Raw genomic sequence first — 18,630 nt, forward strand, 5'->3', positions numbered from 1 at the left:
AATGACAGATGTAACAAGCCTGCAGGGTATTACCCAACATCTGTTATTGTTCTCTATTGATGGTGTCTGTCTTTGTTGTGGATAGTATTGGACATTTGTTTTGGGTTTGGCTGCCTAGTATCTGAACCCCTTCCTATATATATATATATATATTGGTCATTTTTGTGACCGCACCGCGCTCAGCCAGTGAGCGCACCGGCCATCCATATATAGGATCCGAACCCGCAGCAGGAGCACTGCCGTGCTCCCAGCGCCACACTCTCCCAAGTGCGCCACGGGGTCGACCCAGAACCCCTTCCTATATTCAGGGAATCCCCTACTTTATGAGCCTTCATGAGGGGCAATAACTACCTCCACTTAGAGTTACTGAAAATGCTAGTTACTGACTTTCCCAACCTCGCCTGAGCTAGGGCCAGGAATGTGGCCCCGGGGTACACCTGTACCAGACTTTGACCCAAGGAAGGGACCAGAAGTTCTCTTTCATGTGGTAACTGAGGTAACAGTACCCACAAAACTGAGTTCCTGGTGTAGAAGGGGGAACAATGCAAATTGTAGCAATTGGTACTCTGTGGCAGCAAAAGCAGCAGTTTGCTCACGAGACCAGCACTGCAGTATCATTCCCGGAAGCCTCGAGCCCCCTTCTCTAACTTTCCTAATGATTTCGAGAGCTTCTGGTCCTTATGACACACTCCTTTTTGCGTAATGGCCTAAAGTCAGCTTCAGATCAGCTGCTTACACTGGGCCAGTCTCTGTGCTAGACTCTTTCATGTCTGTTACCAGTTTTCATCCAAACAACCCTAAGACAGAAATTATTTTTTTCCTCTTTTTTACCAATGAAGAAACAGCATCAGAGAAGTTATTTCTTGCCTGACAGTCATGTGGTTAACAAGGGCCAGAACTGGGACATGGAGCAATATACGCTGATTCCAGAGGCTGTCACATTTAACTTTTGTGTTGGTCTGCCCTTCACTCTGGCTGTGAGGTCCAAGCAGAATGACTCAAAATATCTAATGAGAACCAAATCAAGAACTGGCTGAAACAAGCCAGTTATGAGAAATGGGGTCTTGAAAAGGAGACATTCAACTGGATGCTCGCTCATGGTCTGAGCTTGGCTGCCAAGTTCATGCTGTGCTCTACTTCACATGAGGAGGCCAGGCCTTGCATAGACCTGCTGCAGACTTGATGACCAGAGCATCCTGGCCACCCATGGAGCTCCATGTGTTCAGGATCAGTCATTTCAAAAGGTGATTCTGATTGGACAGGACATGAGCGTAAGTCCACACCTCAAGAATTCAGGACACCCTACACTTGTGAGATGGATCATGCTGCCTTACTTCAGCGGAAAATTGGTTGCTTTTTCACAAACCTGTTGTTCATACTTTAGGGTGGCCTTCTTAGCTTTTAGGTTTAGGGACAAAGGGAGGAATTTTCTTAGGATCAGTGTGTGTTGGTGATTTTATTGCCTTTTCTTCTTAACTCAGTCCCACTCTTTTCCCTTCCATTTTTTTGTCCACCCAGCCCCCTGCCCCAGGAATTAGGGTGGTCAAAGCTGGGAGACCATGGAAAAAACACCAATGACACTGACCTACTGGAGATCAAATTTGAGTCAGGAAGGGTTAATGTTAAGCTCGACATGCGCTGAGAACTCTGAAACATTTTGATTTCCATCTTAATAGTAACTGTAAATTGATAAATGTGGAAAGTGAGACCAAAATCCTCCCAAGTTCCCAAAGCAAAAAACAAGAGTGTAATTGTCAGAAACAGGATAGTAGTCAAAAGTACATAACAAGTTATGGGTTGTGAAACATAATGGTTCCATCTGTTCTAATATTGTAAAATCACAAAATGTTTCACTGGGATAGAAAATAAAAATAAAGAAAAACTATGCTATTGAATTGCTCATGCTATGCCTATGTTCATTGAGCACATTCCAAGTTTGTTTTTTGTTTTGGTGGCTGGCCAGTGCAACACATTCCAAGTTTTATACACATTATCTACAATCCTCATTATAATCCAGTGTTTAGAAATTATTAACTTCACTTTACAAATAGGAAACATTTGCTTGGAGAGATTAAGCAACTTGCCCAAGGTCATCCAGCTGGTACAAGCCACAGCCAGGAACTGAACATGGTGGTAGCTGATTCTAAAATCCTTGCTCTTTCTATAATCTCCAAAAGTGGGAGAAATGCCCTGGGCAGGTGCCTGTTATACACTAACTGCACAACAGGCAGAAAGATCCCAAGACCTGCTCCAACCCTCAAGTGGCACAGCCTACTCTCTCCAGTGAGAATACATCACTTCCGTTTTTATCCCTAAATTTGGGCGGTATTCACCCAATTTTGCATCGAAATACAGCATCCGGAGAATTCTCAATCACACTCTTCTCCACTTCATAAAGTGACAGTAGTTGTGGAAAGGCAACACGACTTGTGTTTGTGCTTTAATATCCTGAACACCTACCACTCTGTACGTGTTGAAGACTAACATAAATGTAAATCAAAACTGTCAGATGTCTCTGTACTCATCGGTTTGTGCAGCGTTGTACACAATTCCACACACCTCTCAGGGCAGTCATAGAGGGCTCGCTGGCAGAGAAGGGTGACCTGTTTGTGGTTGCAGGTGGCTGGTTACCCAATTTCATGGCGATGGCAGGGCAACCTGTATGCCACAATGGCTCTTTCGCACAAGCAAAAAAAAAGTTCCTTTTGCCCTGAACGCCCTTGCACAGCCCGTGCCTTAATGAGTACCACTCTTCTTTCAGATCTCTGCTCAACGGGAGCGCCTTTCCGACCAGCTCGGACCCCTCACAACTTCCTAATACAGTTTATATTTTACTCAAACCTGGCAGTGTGGCGCTCAAAGACGTGGGTTAATAAAAGAGGAAGAACTACCTTGTGATACCATTCTCAGCACTAAACCTGCCCACCCTCTTTCGGGAAGTCTGCCGTGGCCTCCCAATCCTCTCGCTTCACGAATTAAGCCTCCAGGTACGAGTCCCCAACAGCCGGCAACCTAACACACTAGCTCCGAAGACCACCCAGATCCAGGATAGCCGCGGAAAAGACCCGCCCGCCCGGCCCCTCCACTCTGCGCCTGCGCTTTGGGGATCGCGCGCGCAGCAGCGAAGCCCCGCCCCTGCCGGAAGCCTTCGCTATTCTCCTCCCTCGGGGTGGGGTGTGGTTTGGACCCTTGAGACTTACCATTTTTATCAGCCTTTAATAATATCTAATATTAAAGAACAAACGAAATGGGCTATATTTTGGGAAAAAGTTGATCGCTGTGTTTGGATTTACTCCTCAGCCAAAGTAATGGTACAGCCCCGCACTAGCCCCGCCCCCTGCCTACCACCTCCCTCCCTCCCGACGTCCACGGCGAACGTGCGACTTCCGTTCTGTCGTCATCACGTCGCCTAGGAGGTAGCTCTACGTCTGAGGCCACGCCTTCCCAGCGAGTCGGAAAGCCGCCGCCGTTGCCAAGCAGCCTTAGATACCTGGACACGGGATGCTGGGCGGTGTCAGGTGGTGATGGTGGTCGCTGTGCCTGAGGTAAGGAGAGGTCCGACAGTGATGGGCCGGCCGGGACGTTGGGGCGGCCTGGGACCTGACGAAGGCCTCGCCACACTGTCCTTGAAGCCCCTGAACTAGTCTTAAGGAAAACCCGAAGTCTGCTGGGGTAAAGGAAACTGGGGGCGCGGATATAGGCCGCAATCCCGGCTCCAGTGGCTCCAATGGCTCCAATCTCCATCGCTTCGGACCGCGCGGATATTTAGTCGCCCTCCTGAGTATGGAAGAGCATTGGACGAAGAACTATAAGATCATAGTCTGTGTTCTGTCATTGCTGCCGCCCTTGGTCTTTTTATCACTCATCTGGCAAAATGCTAATGTGACCGGTAAGGTTATTGAAGAGAAAGCGAGAGAATGGTTGGACAGAGCTACCCAAATGCTGATCATTTTTATTGTTTTAAAGTCCTTTCTTATTTTTAAGGAAATTCAATTCTGGATAATTCCGACAGTACAGGAACCCAGATCTGCTGCTCTCACCAGGGCTGAGCTGTAGCTGTTGACTGGAAGTGTAGCTTTGATTATGCTCTCCCTTTATGAGCCGTAAACCTCCAGAAGGAATTTATCCCCTTTTCCTAGGGATGTGTTCTTCGGCAAAAATAATTAGTGGCAAAAACAGAAATGTGTAAATTCCAATAGTATCTATGATGGTAAAATGCTGAAAAGATACCCATGAAGGCAATGGTTGAGTTCATCATGGCATAACCATGCAATAGATCATGCAATCACTCACCTAATCATGAAGACTTTTCTTTCAGGAAACGGAGAAAGCAGAATACAATATTGTTTGTACACAGTGTGAAACAAGCATGGAATTGAACATAAAAAGATAGCTGTGTCGTAATGGTGGATCATGGATTTTTTTTTTCAGCCGGACAAGATGATTTTAAAGTTCATAAAGAAGAATATGTGAAAGTAGCCAGAGAAATTGTAAAAATTAAAGGTAATAGAGGGATTAGCTCTCCAGCCTCACCATATATTATAACATAAAGGTACAGTAATTAAATTAGTATGGAAGTGAGTGGGAATTTATAAGCAGGTAGAATATAATAGAATTCAGAATAAGACATAGATATATGTAGGGATTTATTATATAGTCAAGGTGGTATTTCACATCAGCATTGAAAAGGATTGGTGTCTAGAAGCTTTCTAGTAATTTGGGAAAAAAAATGAAGCTCATTTTGAGCACCAAAATAAATTCCAAATAAACTAAAATTTAAATGTTAAAAAGTTACATTATGAAAATACTGGCAGAAAACATTGTTGAATGGCAAAAGCTCTTCTAAATGCATCATGCAATCCAGAAGCCAGAAAGGAAAACATTAGTATTTGGACTCTATGAACTTTAAAACCTTCTATATGGCCTGCAAAATTCAACCAAAAACGAGAAAAGCTACCAGAACCTAAGTCTAAAGACAGAAACTTATGAAAGTGCTTGTTTAATGATCAGTTAGAAAAAATATGAAACCCCATAGAAAAATGAGCAGAGTACATGAACAAGAAAATCAGAGGAAATACAAATTCCCTATATATATAGTGAAAGATGGCCATCTCACTAATTTCAATGCAAATTAAAACAAAGAGCGTTTTATTGGCCTTTTTTATTGGCTGAGATGACAAAGATTGGAAATACATAGGCTTGTGTGGAAATAGAAATGTATTAGTGTTAGTAGAAGTATAATTTAGTACAATTTTTTGGAGGGCAACTTGGAAATGATTTACTCAGCCTTTCAACAGGTAGGAATTTACTCTACAAATATACAAAGTGCACAAAAACATCATGTTCAATGATGAATGATGTTCTTAGCATTGTATTACTAGCAAAAATTTGAAAAAATACATGTCAATCATGACATGGCTAGTTAAATATAGAAAGATACAAGGTTAGGTCAAAAAGTATGTTGCAGAATAGTGCGTATGGTAAGATCCTATTTCATAAATATAACTGTAAGTTTATATATATATATATATATATGAAAAGAATCTACTCTTGTACAGCATTTATCTCAGGGAAAAAAAAAAAAAGAGAGAATCTCCAAGAATATACCTCACACTTAACAGTAGTTAGCAGTGAGGATCAGGTTGGAAACATGGTCCCAGAGCGTAGAATAGGGTGATGGTGGGGCTGTGGGAGTAGGCTGGTGGCAAGGCCAGAGCAAGAGACCGGAAGCAAAAGCTGAGGGTGGACTGGGTTTGGCTTTAGGTTTCTGCAGCTGTGATTGTGCACTTCACTCTTAACCCTTGAGAACTGTAGGGGTTTCATAGATAGGTTGCAGTTGTATACCCTTTCTTGATAAATTAGAAGTGGAAAGTAACTATGTATTCCTTTTGGAGGTCTTTCTTTTAGAATAATGTTTATTGTTTTTATTTTTCTGATCCTGTCTTTCTTAAGGTAATCATGGAGAAAGAGCTTCAGAGCACCATTCTTTTCAATGCATACAAAAAGGAGGTATTTACCAACAATAATGGCTATAAATCCATGCAGAAAAGACTTCGGAGTAATTGGAAGATTCAAAGGTGAGTGTAACCACGTGTATTGTTTTCCCTTCTAAGCCATAGTAATAGCCTGCTGGTAAAACTGAAAAGTCTTTATAATCTTAAGTAAGATAGATTATTTAGGTGGGAGGAGCTCAATTTAAAGATTGTTCAGAAGTAAATAAATTATTATTAAAACATCTCTTTTGAAAATTGGCAATCAGGGCTGGCCAGTTAGCTCACCTGGGAGAGTGTGGTGCTGGTAACTACTAAGGTGATTGGTTCAGATCCCCATACCAGCCAGCCACCAAAAAGAAAAAAGAAAAGAATATTTGCAATCAGCATATTATTAAGTTGTCCCCCAAATCACAAACCAAGAAATTATTCTGATTATGCATAATATAATTTTTTTAAGGTGTTGGTGGCTTTGTCCATATATTTTTTTTTTTTTGTCATTTTTTTTTTTTTTTCCTCGTGACCGGTAAGGGGATCGCAACCCTTGGCTTGGTGTTGTCCGCACCGTGCTCAGCCAGTGAGTGCACGGGCCATCCCTATATAGGATCTGAACCTGCGGCCGGAGCGCCACTGCGCTCCCAGCGCCGCACTCTCCTGAGTGAGCCCTGGGGTCGGCCCTTTGTCCATATTTTAACATGGGTAAATATGTCAGTTAAGGGAAAGGAAAGATGAGAATTAAGTGAGAATATCTCTGTGTGTGTATGTATGTTTTTTCTTAATGGTTAAGGTTATGTACTCATACAAGCTAATGGTAGAGCTGATTGAATTAGTAGGTGGAGTACTTCTTTATGCTCTAGCATGGTTTAATTTGAACACCATGGCTTATTGGAAGTATTTGAGCAGAGGCCAGATGACTCTGGGGCAGGCCTATAAAGGAGATTCTCACTTTGGGAGAGGCTGGGCCAGGTACTGCTTGCTCGTCCCTTCATCTCTCAGCCTCTGTGTCTTCTGGGTCCATACAGTTCAGAGGCTAAAATAACTCATAAATTGGTATAAATTTTGGATTAACACTTGCTTTTGAAATCATATTTCTAGCTTAAAAGATGAAATTACATCCGAGAAGCTAATTGGAGTGAAACTGTGGATTACAGCTGGGCCAAGAGAAAAATTTACTGCAGCTGAGGTAAGAATATTCATAAAGAAGATATACAGTGAGACCGTTAGGAGCACTGACACTGAAATCCTGTATTTAAGTCCCCCTTCAGCACTTACTGTGTTGTCTTAAGGTAGTCACTTCATCTCTGTCCTCATCATGGAGTTGTGATGATTAGCTGAGATAATCCATGTGAAGTTCCAGACACAAAATGTGGACTAATTAAATATTAGCTATGGGGCCAGCCCATGGCTCACTTGGGAGAGTATGGTGCTGATAACACAAAGTCAAGGGTTAAGATCCCCTTACTGGTCACCTTTTAAAATAAATAAATACATAAATAAATAAATATTAACTGTACTTCTTTGTAATATTTTCACTTTGAAAATAGGAAAATTCCATTTAAAATTAAGCTGTTTTTTATTTGATTACATGGAATAGATAAAGAATGATAAATGTAAAGCCCAGAATACAAATAGCAAGTCTTAGGATGTGAGGAAACTGGAGCTCTTCTACACTGTTGGTGGGAATGTGAAATGATGCAGCTACTATGGAATACAATATGGTTCCTCAAAAAGAAACAAAAATAGAATTACCAGATGATCCAGCAATCTCACTTCTGGATGTATATCTAAAAGAATTGAAAGCAGAATCGTCACAGACATTTGTATAACCATATACATAGCAACACTGTTCACAATAGCCAAAAGGTGGAAACAACCCAAGTGTCCACTGACAGATGAATAGATAAAATGTGGTGTCTACATACTATGGAATACAATTCAGTCTTAAAAAGGAAGGAAATTCTGGGGGCCGGCCCGTGGCTCACTCGGGAGAGTGCGGTGCTGATAACACCAAGGCCCCGGGTTCGGATCCCATATACGGATGGCCGGTTCGCTCACTGGCTGAGCGTGGTGCTGACAACACCAAATCAAGGGTTAAGATCCCCTTACCGGTCATCTTTAAAAAAAAAAAAAAAAAAGGAAGGAAATTCTGATACATGCTACAACATGGATGAAACTTGAGGACGTTATGCTAAGTGAAACAAGCCAGTCACAAAAAGACAAATACTGTATGATTCTACTTATATGAGGTACCTAGAGTAGTAAAATTCATAGAAACAGAAAATAGCATGGTGGTTGCTGGGAGTGGGCAGGAGGGGTTGAATGGGCAGTTATTGTTTAATAGGTATAGAGTTTCAGTTTTGCAAGGTGAAAAGAATGCTGGAGATTGATTGCACAACATTGTGAATGTATTTAACATTACTGAACTGCGTGCTTTAAAATGTTTAAATTGGTAGATTTTATGTTATGTGTATTTTATCACAATTAATAAAAAACCCTGAACACAGCAAGAGCCTTTCTCATAGAGACTTATGGGAGGTGCCTTTGGTGCTCAGGGAAGATGAGAGTAGTAGGGAGGTTGAGGCAAACAGGGCCAGTGTGGTCATCGATTGAGGCAGATCACGGTAACCTGCTGTTACTCTGGGTGGCGCCACAGAGAGGAGGTCTTCAGGGGAGTATATCTGTTGTCCTTTTTTTCTCAATTTGATTACAAGGCAAAGTTCGCATCTGGGAAATGCATGGAGAGAGACATAACTGTTTGATCAGGTTAATTGAGAGGAGTAGGAATTACTTCTGGGAATGTAGAGGTGACCAACTACCCCTACCCAGTGAGACCCTGAGAGAAATGTACGCACAGAGGCCAGCAGCCTGCAGAGGAATACTTTATTACTTACTGGGCTTTGGCCCCACCTTCTTCCTCCACTGAGGAAAGCCAAGGAGAGAGGTGACCAGGTCCTTGCCCAAGGAGCAAGCAGCCTTCGGAAAGCAAGGGCATCCAGAGAGAGGGGCAGAGCCCGGTGCCTGAGTCTTTTCCCAGGCAGGATGGGCACCAGGCCAAGTCTTACTTCAGGGTCTGAGGGATGGAAGGCTGTGGCTTCCAAAAGACACAGTACCCTGAGAGGCCTATTTAGTTCTTTGGAACTTTTGCCTAATAAAATGTCCTCTCACCAGATTAGTCCCTGACTTTCTCTTTAGAGTTGAAGGGAGGTGGGAAGGAAAGAGGAAAAAACCCTTTTAGCTTCTTTATAAGAACCAATATTCCCTAGAGTTTTTATTCTTCCAATGGACTGATCCCACTGGTCAGCAGGGGGCTTCCTGGAGGGAGGAGATCAGTGCCTTCCTGGTCATTGCTAATGGCCTCCTAGGACTAGTAAAAGGTCAGATCACCCCTCACAGACTGTGTGATGCCTCTTTCATGTTGTCCTCCAGAGGCTTCTCTGACAGGACAGGCATCATATGTCTGATGTTAGATGCTAGTATGAGGCTAGAAACTAGGCTGAAGAATCTTCCTGTTTCCACCTCACTTGGTGTTACCACCAGGTGACCACATGGCTCAGACCAGTGTTTTCCACTCCTGGCAGACCAGTGTCCACCTATATTATAAATGCCACCTTTATTGTCTTGAGTTGAGATGCATAAATAGTATAACCCACTACCATTTAAAAAGATGTCAGTATAATGTCCTAACTATAATGTAAAAAAAGTAAATGAAGATAATTTATAAGAGAGGATATGTACTTCAGACTGTAAATGTTTAGGCATATATACACTAGAAGAATATGTGTATTTCAGTTTGTTAATGCTTGGGCATACCTACATAGAACACTTCTTTATATCTGACATTTTGAAAGAAAGGCTAAATGCGCTTGTGGAATCACCATGAATGGCACTGGTACAAATGCAGACTGATGCATAGGTGTTGTACTGGCAATTCAGTTGTGAGCCTCATTGCCATTGGTGATGTGATTTTCCAAAATACTGACCATATCTTGGTAAAGTTCTGAAAAAAAGAAAGTATAATTCTTCCTTCAGTTTACACAATAGTTATATACCTGGAAATTCAGGATATGTTAAATAAACCATGCAAAAAATACTTTGTATTTATACGTAAACTGGAGTTAGATTCTAGGATCAGTTATTGTTTGTTTGTTTTTCTTTTTTAAATCTACATGACTGTCTGGGAAGAAGAAATTCAAAAGTTGTGGGACAGTTCTTTTCCATGTGGGACTGGCCCGAACATTGCAGGACCTGCCCCCCATGCACTAAAATGCCCTTAAACCTTAATATTATGACAATCAAAAATACCTGCTGGATACCTTAAATGTCTCCAGTAAGAGCCACTGGCGTGGGTCATACAATGTCAATAAATAAAATATTCTGCCCTTGCTGCCATATCGTAAAACTTAACAGTGTGAATACATTCCTACTAGGAGGTCGGCCTCTAAAATTTAGGCCTTAAAAATTAATCTTTCTTCCTATTTTTGCCATAAAAAAATAAGAAATCTCCAATTTGTACAAAATATCTGTTCTTTTGTTAGAAGGGTCTCACTTAGATGCCTAGTGGAGCCAGAGTCATCTCATCTGTGGAAACTCCTTCTGTGTTATTTATACATTCTTTCCTAACTTGTGTTATTTATACATTCTGTCTTTCATATATCTCTTTTTCTCAGAATGTGAGATGGCCAGTAGGACACAGGAGATGTCAGTACCAACTCTATACCCACTGCATTTAGACAACATGGACAAATCCCAGAACCACACAATCTTAAGTACCAAGTCCCAGTAGGATTTCCCAAGCAAAAGCTATGCTCTGAGAATTCCCAAGCAAAAGCTATGCTCTGAGAATATGTATATATATTGCAGACTAGGCCTGGCTTGCTATTATCAGTCAAACAACACAACAGATATTTAGAGCTATCTGGAAAACAGAGTTTGTCAGGAAATCAAAAGGAGGAAAAAGGCAGATGGAATCTAGGGAGAGATGCAGTCTGTTGTGAAGAGTCCAGGATCCATGAAGTTATGCCTCATTTTTTCCCTCCAAAAAAATATTTATTTTTATTTTTTATTTAAACGTATTGATTATACATATTTGTGAGGTACAGAGGTGAATATCAATACATATATACATGTATATGAATGTGTACATGTATATGAATGTGTACATGTGTACAAATGCATGATGGTCAAATCAGGGTGATTAGCATATTCATCATTACAGAACTTTTCTTTGTGATGAGGGCATTCATTCTCCTTTCTTCTAGCCATTTGGTAACATGAAGTAAATTATTGTTAATTATAGATGCCTAGCCCAACTCTACACCCGTAGAACTTATTTTCCTCTCTAGCTGCTTTGTGTTCATTAACCAACCTCTCACTATTTCCCTCCCACTTCCCCTTTTCCTCCTCTAGTAACCACAGTTCTGCTCTCTCCTTCTGAAAGTTCAACTTATTATCTTCCTTCCTTCTTTCCTTCCTTCCTCCTGCCCTCTTTCCCTCCTTCCCTCTCTTCCTTCCTCCCACTTATGAGTGAGGACATGCGGTATTTCTCTTTCTGTGCCTGGACTTTCATTTAACATAATTTTTTTCTGAGTTCATGTTGCTGCAAATGGCAGAATTTCATTCTTTTTTATGGCTGAGTAGTATTCCATTGTGTATATATACCACATTTTCTTTATGGAATCATCCATCAGTGGACATTTGGGTTGGTTCCATATCTTGACTATTGTGAATAGAGGTGCCATAAACTTGGGAGTGCAGGTATCCCTTTAACATGCTCATTTCCATTTCTTCGGGTATATGCCCAGTAGTGGGATTGCTGGATCATATGATAGTTCTATCTGTAGTTGTTTGAGAAACCTCTATACTGTTTTTCATAATGACAGTACTAATTTACAATCCCACCTACAGTGTAGGAGGGTTCCCCTTTTTCCACATCCTCGCCATCATTTGTTATTTTCTGTCTTTTTGGTAATAGCCAGTCTAACTGGGGTGAGATGATATTGCAGTGTAGTTTAGATTTGCATTTCCCAGATTATTGATATTGAGCATTTTTTCATATAGTTGTTGGCCATTTGTGTGTCTTTTGAGAAATGTCTGTTCAGCTCCTTTGCCTATTTTTTAATTGCAGTATTTGTGGTTTTTTTTTTTTTTTTCTTATTCCCCCAAAATATTCATTAAGAATCTATTATGTGCTGCGTCCTATGACTGACACCAGGGGTCAAAGTCAAATAACACAAGATCCCTGCTCTCAAGGCACTGATAGCCTAGGGGAAATCAAACAAATGAACCAACTAACAATAACAGTCAATGTTCTAAGTTCCACAATTTCTACAGAAGCACAGAAAACAGGCATTAGATTATAAGACAGAGGAAATGTCTTTTGAACAGATTTTTTAAGAACTTTGATTTTGAAATAATTGATTCATTTGTTTTCTATATTATGGGGAAGGCAGGGGGAGAGGAAAATCCAGGGAGTATGCATGAGCAAGAAGGCCATGCTGTAGCAAAGCCGGTCTGGGCGAGTGGTTACCAAAGTGGGATGCATGTGATGAACCTCTGGGGTGCCAGAAGAAAATTGTATTTATTCATATTTTTCTTATCCTTAAAACGTTTCCTTTTGGAGAGTATGTTTTAAATTACAACATAAATATACATAATTTATATACATATTAGAGTGCATGTTCAAGTTTTTTTCTTTATTTTTTGAATTGGAAAAATATTTAATTTATGTTCCTTCACTCTTAATAAGCTGCTGAAAATGTACGTGGTCATATATACCCAAACTTTTACGATTTGTTGGTATTCCAGTAGATTTGTGAAAGCAAACATTGAGAGAGATAAATGAGGACAGAGAAGAAAGTATGTGAATGTTTCCATTATATTTTATAATTATTTTATAATATATATGTATATTCAAGCTTTTTTTCTGGTGGGGTGCTTGGTGAAGAAAGTAGAGACAGTACTATTCTGGACTACCCACTCCAGATTTTCTCAGGCTGTGTCAGCAAGATCAGCCCTAGATTTCTCCCCTCTCCTTGGCTTTGTGAAAGCAAAGAGAGAGCTTCTCAGGAGATAAGCAGACAATATTCATTTCTCACCGTAGCTTGGTCAGTTGATGACCTTGAACAGAATTCCTCCCTGGGGTGGTACAAAATGCCTTCATCCTGATATCCTTGGTGGGCAGTGAGAAGGCCTGGTCTAGATCAGTGGCTCTCAACCAGGAGTGATTTTGCCTCCCCCTGTCCTCCTAAGGGGACGTTTGGCAATGTCTGGAGATAATTTTGGTTGTTGGGGGAGGATAGGTGCAACTGGCACCTAGTAGGTGGAAACCAGGGGTGCTGCTGAATAGAGAACTATGAGCTTCTGCTAGCTAATAGTTTTCCACTTCCAGTTTGCTGTCCAGATAGTCAACTTTGAAAATGTCAATTCAGTTTGAGTGTTTCGGAGCTTTACATTCAAAGACAAGCTTGGAGATCCTACATAGACAGTAAATTTTATAATATCTTATATACATTTATGTTTAAATTCCTTATAGACTTGAAGTGTTTATTTTTCTGCTAGTTAAGGTCTTATTCATAATATTTTGGTTTTTTATTTTTTATTTTTCATAATATTTTGGACAAAGTCTTTTGGGTATTCATAGATTGTTTTCTTCCTTTGTGTAGTTTGAAGTCCTGAAGAAGTACCTTGACAGCGGTGGAGATATCCTTGTGATGTTAGGAGAAGGTGGAGAATCCAGATTCGACACCAATATTAACTTTCTACTAGAAGAATATGGAATCATGGTTAATAATGGTAATTAACATTATTATTATTTTAAATAGAGGCAGTAATTTCCCATTCATTATTCGTACCATAGCCCTCTGTGCCCAGTGGTACAGTGGAAAAAGCCCTGGGCTGAGCGTACATCGTCCACCATTCTGTTCTCACCAGCAGTCTGAGCCTTCTGGGCTTAGGCTTCTTCCATTTAAAAAATGAGAGGGATTGGAACAGAGTTCCAGGGTTCCTTTTAGGTCAAAATTTGTATGAGTCTCCAATACCAAACTTATTTCTAATCTAAAATGCACCTTCCTCTCATTTTCTCTTAAAGATGCTGTGGTTAGGAATGTATATTACAAGTATTTCCATCCTAAAGAAGCCCTAGTTTCCAATGGAGTCTTGAACAGGTAAGCATGTTGATGAGCATAGAAGCAGAATAATTCTCATCTCCTCTCACACATTCTCTTCTCTGTCCCTTTTCCTTTCTTGCCTCTTTGTTTCATATTTTTATAATTTATTTTATTATATTACTACTTATCATTTATCAAATTATATTTCTCCTAGGGCCGGCCCGTTGCTCACTTGGGAGAGTGTGGTGCTGACAACACCAAGCCAACGGTTAAGATCCCCTTACCGGTCATCTTTAAAAAAAAAAAAAATTGTGTGTGTGTGTGTGTGTGTGTGTGTGTGTGTGTGTGTGTGTGTGTGTATTTCTCCATCTTTTGAAACCTTCCTCCACTTTTACCTTTTTGTCAGTTAGGTTACTTTCAGTTGTAAGTAACAGAAAACCCTATTCAACTGAGTTTAAACAATTAAGAGGCTTTGTTGATTCATGTAATTGAAAAGCCCAGCAATAGGGCAGGCTTTGGGTATGGAGTGACTAAAAGATTCATGTCATCAGGGCTCCAGTTCCCTTTTCTGCAGTTCTCTTGGCTCTTCTCTCCTGTATGTATGGGCCGAATAGTTTTAACAGTTCCCAAATTCATATCTGCATGTCACACCATCTAGGGCAGGACAGCATGCCTTGGTTCCAGCATTCCCAGCAAGGGCAGTCCTGAGATTTACTCTGTTTGAGCTGGCCTATGCCACATGCCCATTTGAACTGGCAGAGGGCATAGAACGCTCTGATGGCATAGCTAGGCCATCCCCTGGAGCCTAGGATGGTGTCAGCTTTCTCTGATCTGAATTCTAAAACATAAATAAGGGGCTTTTGGGAAGTGGGAAATGAATGCATTAGGGGTCAACATCAGATGCCCTCTGAGCTTTTCCCCACATTCAAAATTATTAATTCCACACTTGAACTTGCTAAATACCAAGCACTCTGCTGGCTCTGAGTATGTAGAGTCTGGAATGTGGGTCTGGAATATGGACACTGTCCTCAGGACTCAAGAAGGAAGAGAACTGATCGTTATATTTTAATGTTAACTTTTGCATGCTTCCCAAAAGAGGTGTGGGTGTATTTTTATTTAATTTTTAAAAATTTTATTTCAAAGCCTGCAGAATTCTTGCATCTAGTTCTTTTTTTTTTTTACATAAGATGACTGGTAAGAGGATCTCAACCCTTGACTTGGTGTTATCAGCACCACACTCTCCCAAGTGAGCCACGGGCCGGCCCTTTGCATCTAGTTCATACTTCCTATTAATGAATGCAGTATGAAATTCCCAAATTTTTTTGTTTACTAGATTTGAATTTTCTTCTTCTAGGGAAATTAGCCGGGCTGCAGGAAAGGCTGTGCCTGGAATCATTGATGAGGAGAGCAGTGGAAACAATGCCCAGTGAGTGTGTTGTCACCGGAGGCCACCTGAAGAGGATGGATTTATCATTTTGAAGCATTTTCTATTTCCAAATGAAAAGAGTTTTTGTTTCTGATTACAAAAGTAATTTCACCAAAAAAATAATTTGAACAGTTCAAGAGGAAGAAAGTAGACATTATCTACTGTAAATCCATGCTTCTCCTCCTGAAGATAATCAGTCTTAACAGTATGGTTTTTAGATTTCTAGATATAGTTTTTCATATATAAAGACATAGGTAGGTACCTTATCTTTTTTAATGACTGGATTAAATTGGACTTATTCTAATTTATCTAATCAGTCTCCTATTAGACATTTAGGTAGTTTATAATATTTTGCTTTAATAATACCACCTGTGGGTTGGTTGGTTAACTCAGTTGGTTAAAGTGTGGTGTTATAACACCAAGGTCAAGGGTTTAGATCCCCATACCAGCCAGCCACCCAAAAAAAACAAACAAAAAAACCCACCTAACATTTATTGAGCACTTACTGTGTGACAGGGATGTATTACCTCATTTAATGCTCACAACAGCCCTAGAAGGTCAGAGATGAGAATACAGAGAGGTATGTGCCCAAATTCACATGACTACCAGGTGTCAGAACTTAGATTCAAACCCAGGCAGTCCACTCCCGAGCCTGTACTCTTAACTTCTATAATTGTTGTTATAAAAAATTTTACATTTGTTATTATAAAGCGCAAATGAATGTCTTTGAATGTATAAATTTTGTGTACTTGTGCTAATATTTTAGTAGGATAGATTCTTTGCATCGGAATTTCTGGGTTAAAGATCATCCAACTTGCCAGTGTGATGCACCTTCAGGCAGGTGGTAACACTTCCAGTCCATAGGAACATGCCCCTTTTTTCCTCTCTTACCAGCAGGGAATATTCTAATAAAAATGGTATTTTTTCTTTTAATTTGTATTTCTTTGATTATTAGTGCATGGGATGGTCTCCAAAGTCTATTTATTGGCTGATGGTATTTCTTCTGTGAACTTCCTGGTCACTGCTTTTTGGCCTTTTTTTTTTTCCTATTTTAGAATTTTATTTATTTTTATTTTTTATTTTGTTGTTTTATTATTTATTTATTTATTATTTTTAAATTTTTGGCCTTCCCCCTGCTCCCGATTGATGGTTTGTTTTCTTATTTGTTTACATGTGTTGCAAATATTTTTCCCAGTTTACCTTTTTACTTTGGGGTATTTTGCCCCACAGAAGTTGACATTTTTATGTAGCTAAATCATGTTACAAAGTTCTAGTAATTAAGATAATGTGATACTAGTGCAGAAATAATGAAAATAATAATTAATAAAAAAAATAAATAATGTGGAATATAATCAGACCCAAAACATATATAGAGGGTGGGGGTTATTAGTGTATCGTAAAAGTGGCATTTCAAGTGATTGGAGATGGGTGCCATCATTTTTGCTGACAATTTGGAGAAACATTTCCATTTTCAAACCATACCCCCCAAAATATTCCAGATGGATAAAAATTTAAACATTAAAAATGAAAGCATAAAAGTACTAAGAAAATATAGGTGAGTATTTTATAATCTTACAGTAGGGAAGAGCTTTCTTAGTATGAAACCAAGGTAAAGTCCTAAAGCAGAAAAATGTATGCAACATATATGATAAGAGTTAACATTTTTGACATTCAAGAATCGATCTAACTCTTTAGCTTGTGTCAGCTCACCCAGTTGGTGTAAGTAAAAGAACTGTGCACTTGGAATTAAAAGGAGTTAGAAATTCATGATTCCATCTCTTACTTGCAGGGTAACCCAAGGCAGAGTAACTCTTAGTTTCTCTTTCCATGTCCATGTAGTGGGAACAATATTAATCTTACAAAGTTGTTGGTAAATTCTAGTGAAGTGATAACTTGTGAAAGTGCTTTGTAAGGTATAAAGCATAGTACCCTGCCTGTTGTGGCATTACGACTTTGTAGTTAATTGCAGTGAAGACAAATGTCTGGTTGTTCATTTCCTGGGAAATCCTGGTAGGCTTTGAGGTGTGGAAACTGGTCCGCTTCACGCTTTGAAATATCTTGGCCTGTTGGAGTCTCACATTCTCATTTAGCCTCATTTATTATCAAGTCCCTTCTCCCTGCTGTAGCCACACTGACTTAGTTTCAATTCCTTAAATAGGCTAAACTCATTCTCACTTTAAGGGCTTTGTATAAGCTGTTCCCTCTTCCAAGAATGCTCTTTCCCAAACTTTTCACCCAACTAATTTGGGGATGGGTATTTGTCTCACACTTTAAAGTCTTATCAAAATTTCAGTCTGATTGATTTGTTAGTAGTAATAAAAGAAATTGAGGAGTGTAAATAATAGCTGATAGTTCATATAATGCAAGTACTCATTCTCCTTTTCCCCTTAAGAATCATCTCCCTTGAGTTCATTTGGAGAAACAGTGGGGGAGGGATGTGCATTCACATCTGTATGCCTATTTCTCCCATTTAGCCTTTCTTCCTGCATGGGCAACTGCCCATTTCCTTCTGCTCCTGGCCTGGAATTCATGGGCAACGCTGCTTTTTACTGGGATACTGCTGGGGTAAGGGTGGAAGAGGGACAGCAGAGAATGTGGGGCAGTTACCACTTCTTGCCCGTGGTCATATGACCAGATGAGACTTTACTGGAGGGATGAGAAAAACTAACACTAGAGGGAAATAATTTTAAACTTAAGCAAAAAAGAATTTTCTCATGGTCTAGAAGAAAATGGAAATTAAAATCTTTATAGGATACTTCTCATGGGTGCTTCCTCTGTGTACCCCCAAAGTTTCTAACCGTATGTTTTGTGTGTGTGTGTGTGTTTTAATTTTTAGTGGCTGGCTGGTACAAGGATTGAAACCTTGATCTTGATGTTCTCAGAACCACACTGTAACCAGCTGAGCTAACCAGCCAGCCCTTATGTTCTGGTCTTAAGATCTGTTTCTCCCCGTTTTGAGAAGACTTCCTTCCAACAGCTACCTTGTAGGGCTGGCCCGTGGCTCACTCGGTAGAGTGCGGTGCTGATAACACCAAGGCCACGGGTTCCGATCCTATATAGGGATGGCCGGTTTGCTCACTGGCTGAGAGTGGTGCTGCCAACAGCTACC

The 18,630-nt window shown here is 40.2% G+C and overlaps 1 protein-coding gene across 3 annotated transcripts in view; it reads left to right on the forward strand.

The window, feature by feature from the left end:
* Window positions 1–3,407: 3,407 nt before the first annotated feature.
* The window catches only part of IFT52 (intraflagellar transport 52), a 33,124-nt gene continuing 17,901 nt past the window's right edge, over window positions 3,408–18,630 (forward strand). The window contains exons 1-7 of one of the 3 annotated variants that reach the window (XM_063107204.1): window positions 3,408–3,545; window positions 4,432–4,552; window positions 5,953–6,077; window positions 7,086–7,173; window positions 13,652–13,781; window positions 14,077–14,152; window positions 15,450–15,521. In XM_063107204.1, coding sequence (XP_062963274.1) covers window positions 5,959–6,077; window positions 7,086–7,173; window positions 13,652–13,781; window positions 14,077–14,152; window positions 15,450–15,521 — 485 coding nt within the window. In that variant the 5' untranslated portion in view covers window positions 3,408–3,545; window positions 4,432–4,552; window positions 5,953–5,958. The remainder of the gene's footprint in view (window positions 3,546–4,431; window positions 4,553–5,952; window positions 6,078–7,085; window positions 7,174–13,651; window positions 13,782–14,076; window positions 14,153–15,449; window positions 15,522–18,630) is intronic. The other 2 variants (XM_063107203.1, XM_063107202.1) reach the window with 2 other exon arrangements.

The sequence above is a fragment of the Cynocephalus volans genome, chromosome 1 (genome assembly GCF_027409185.1).
Source record: "Cynocephalus volans isolate mCynVol1 chromosome 1, mCynVol1.pri, whole genome shotgun sequence".
NCBI lineage: Eukaryota > Metazoa > Chordata > Mammalia > Dermoptera > Cynocephalidae > Cynocephalus > Cynocephalus volans.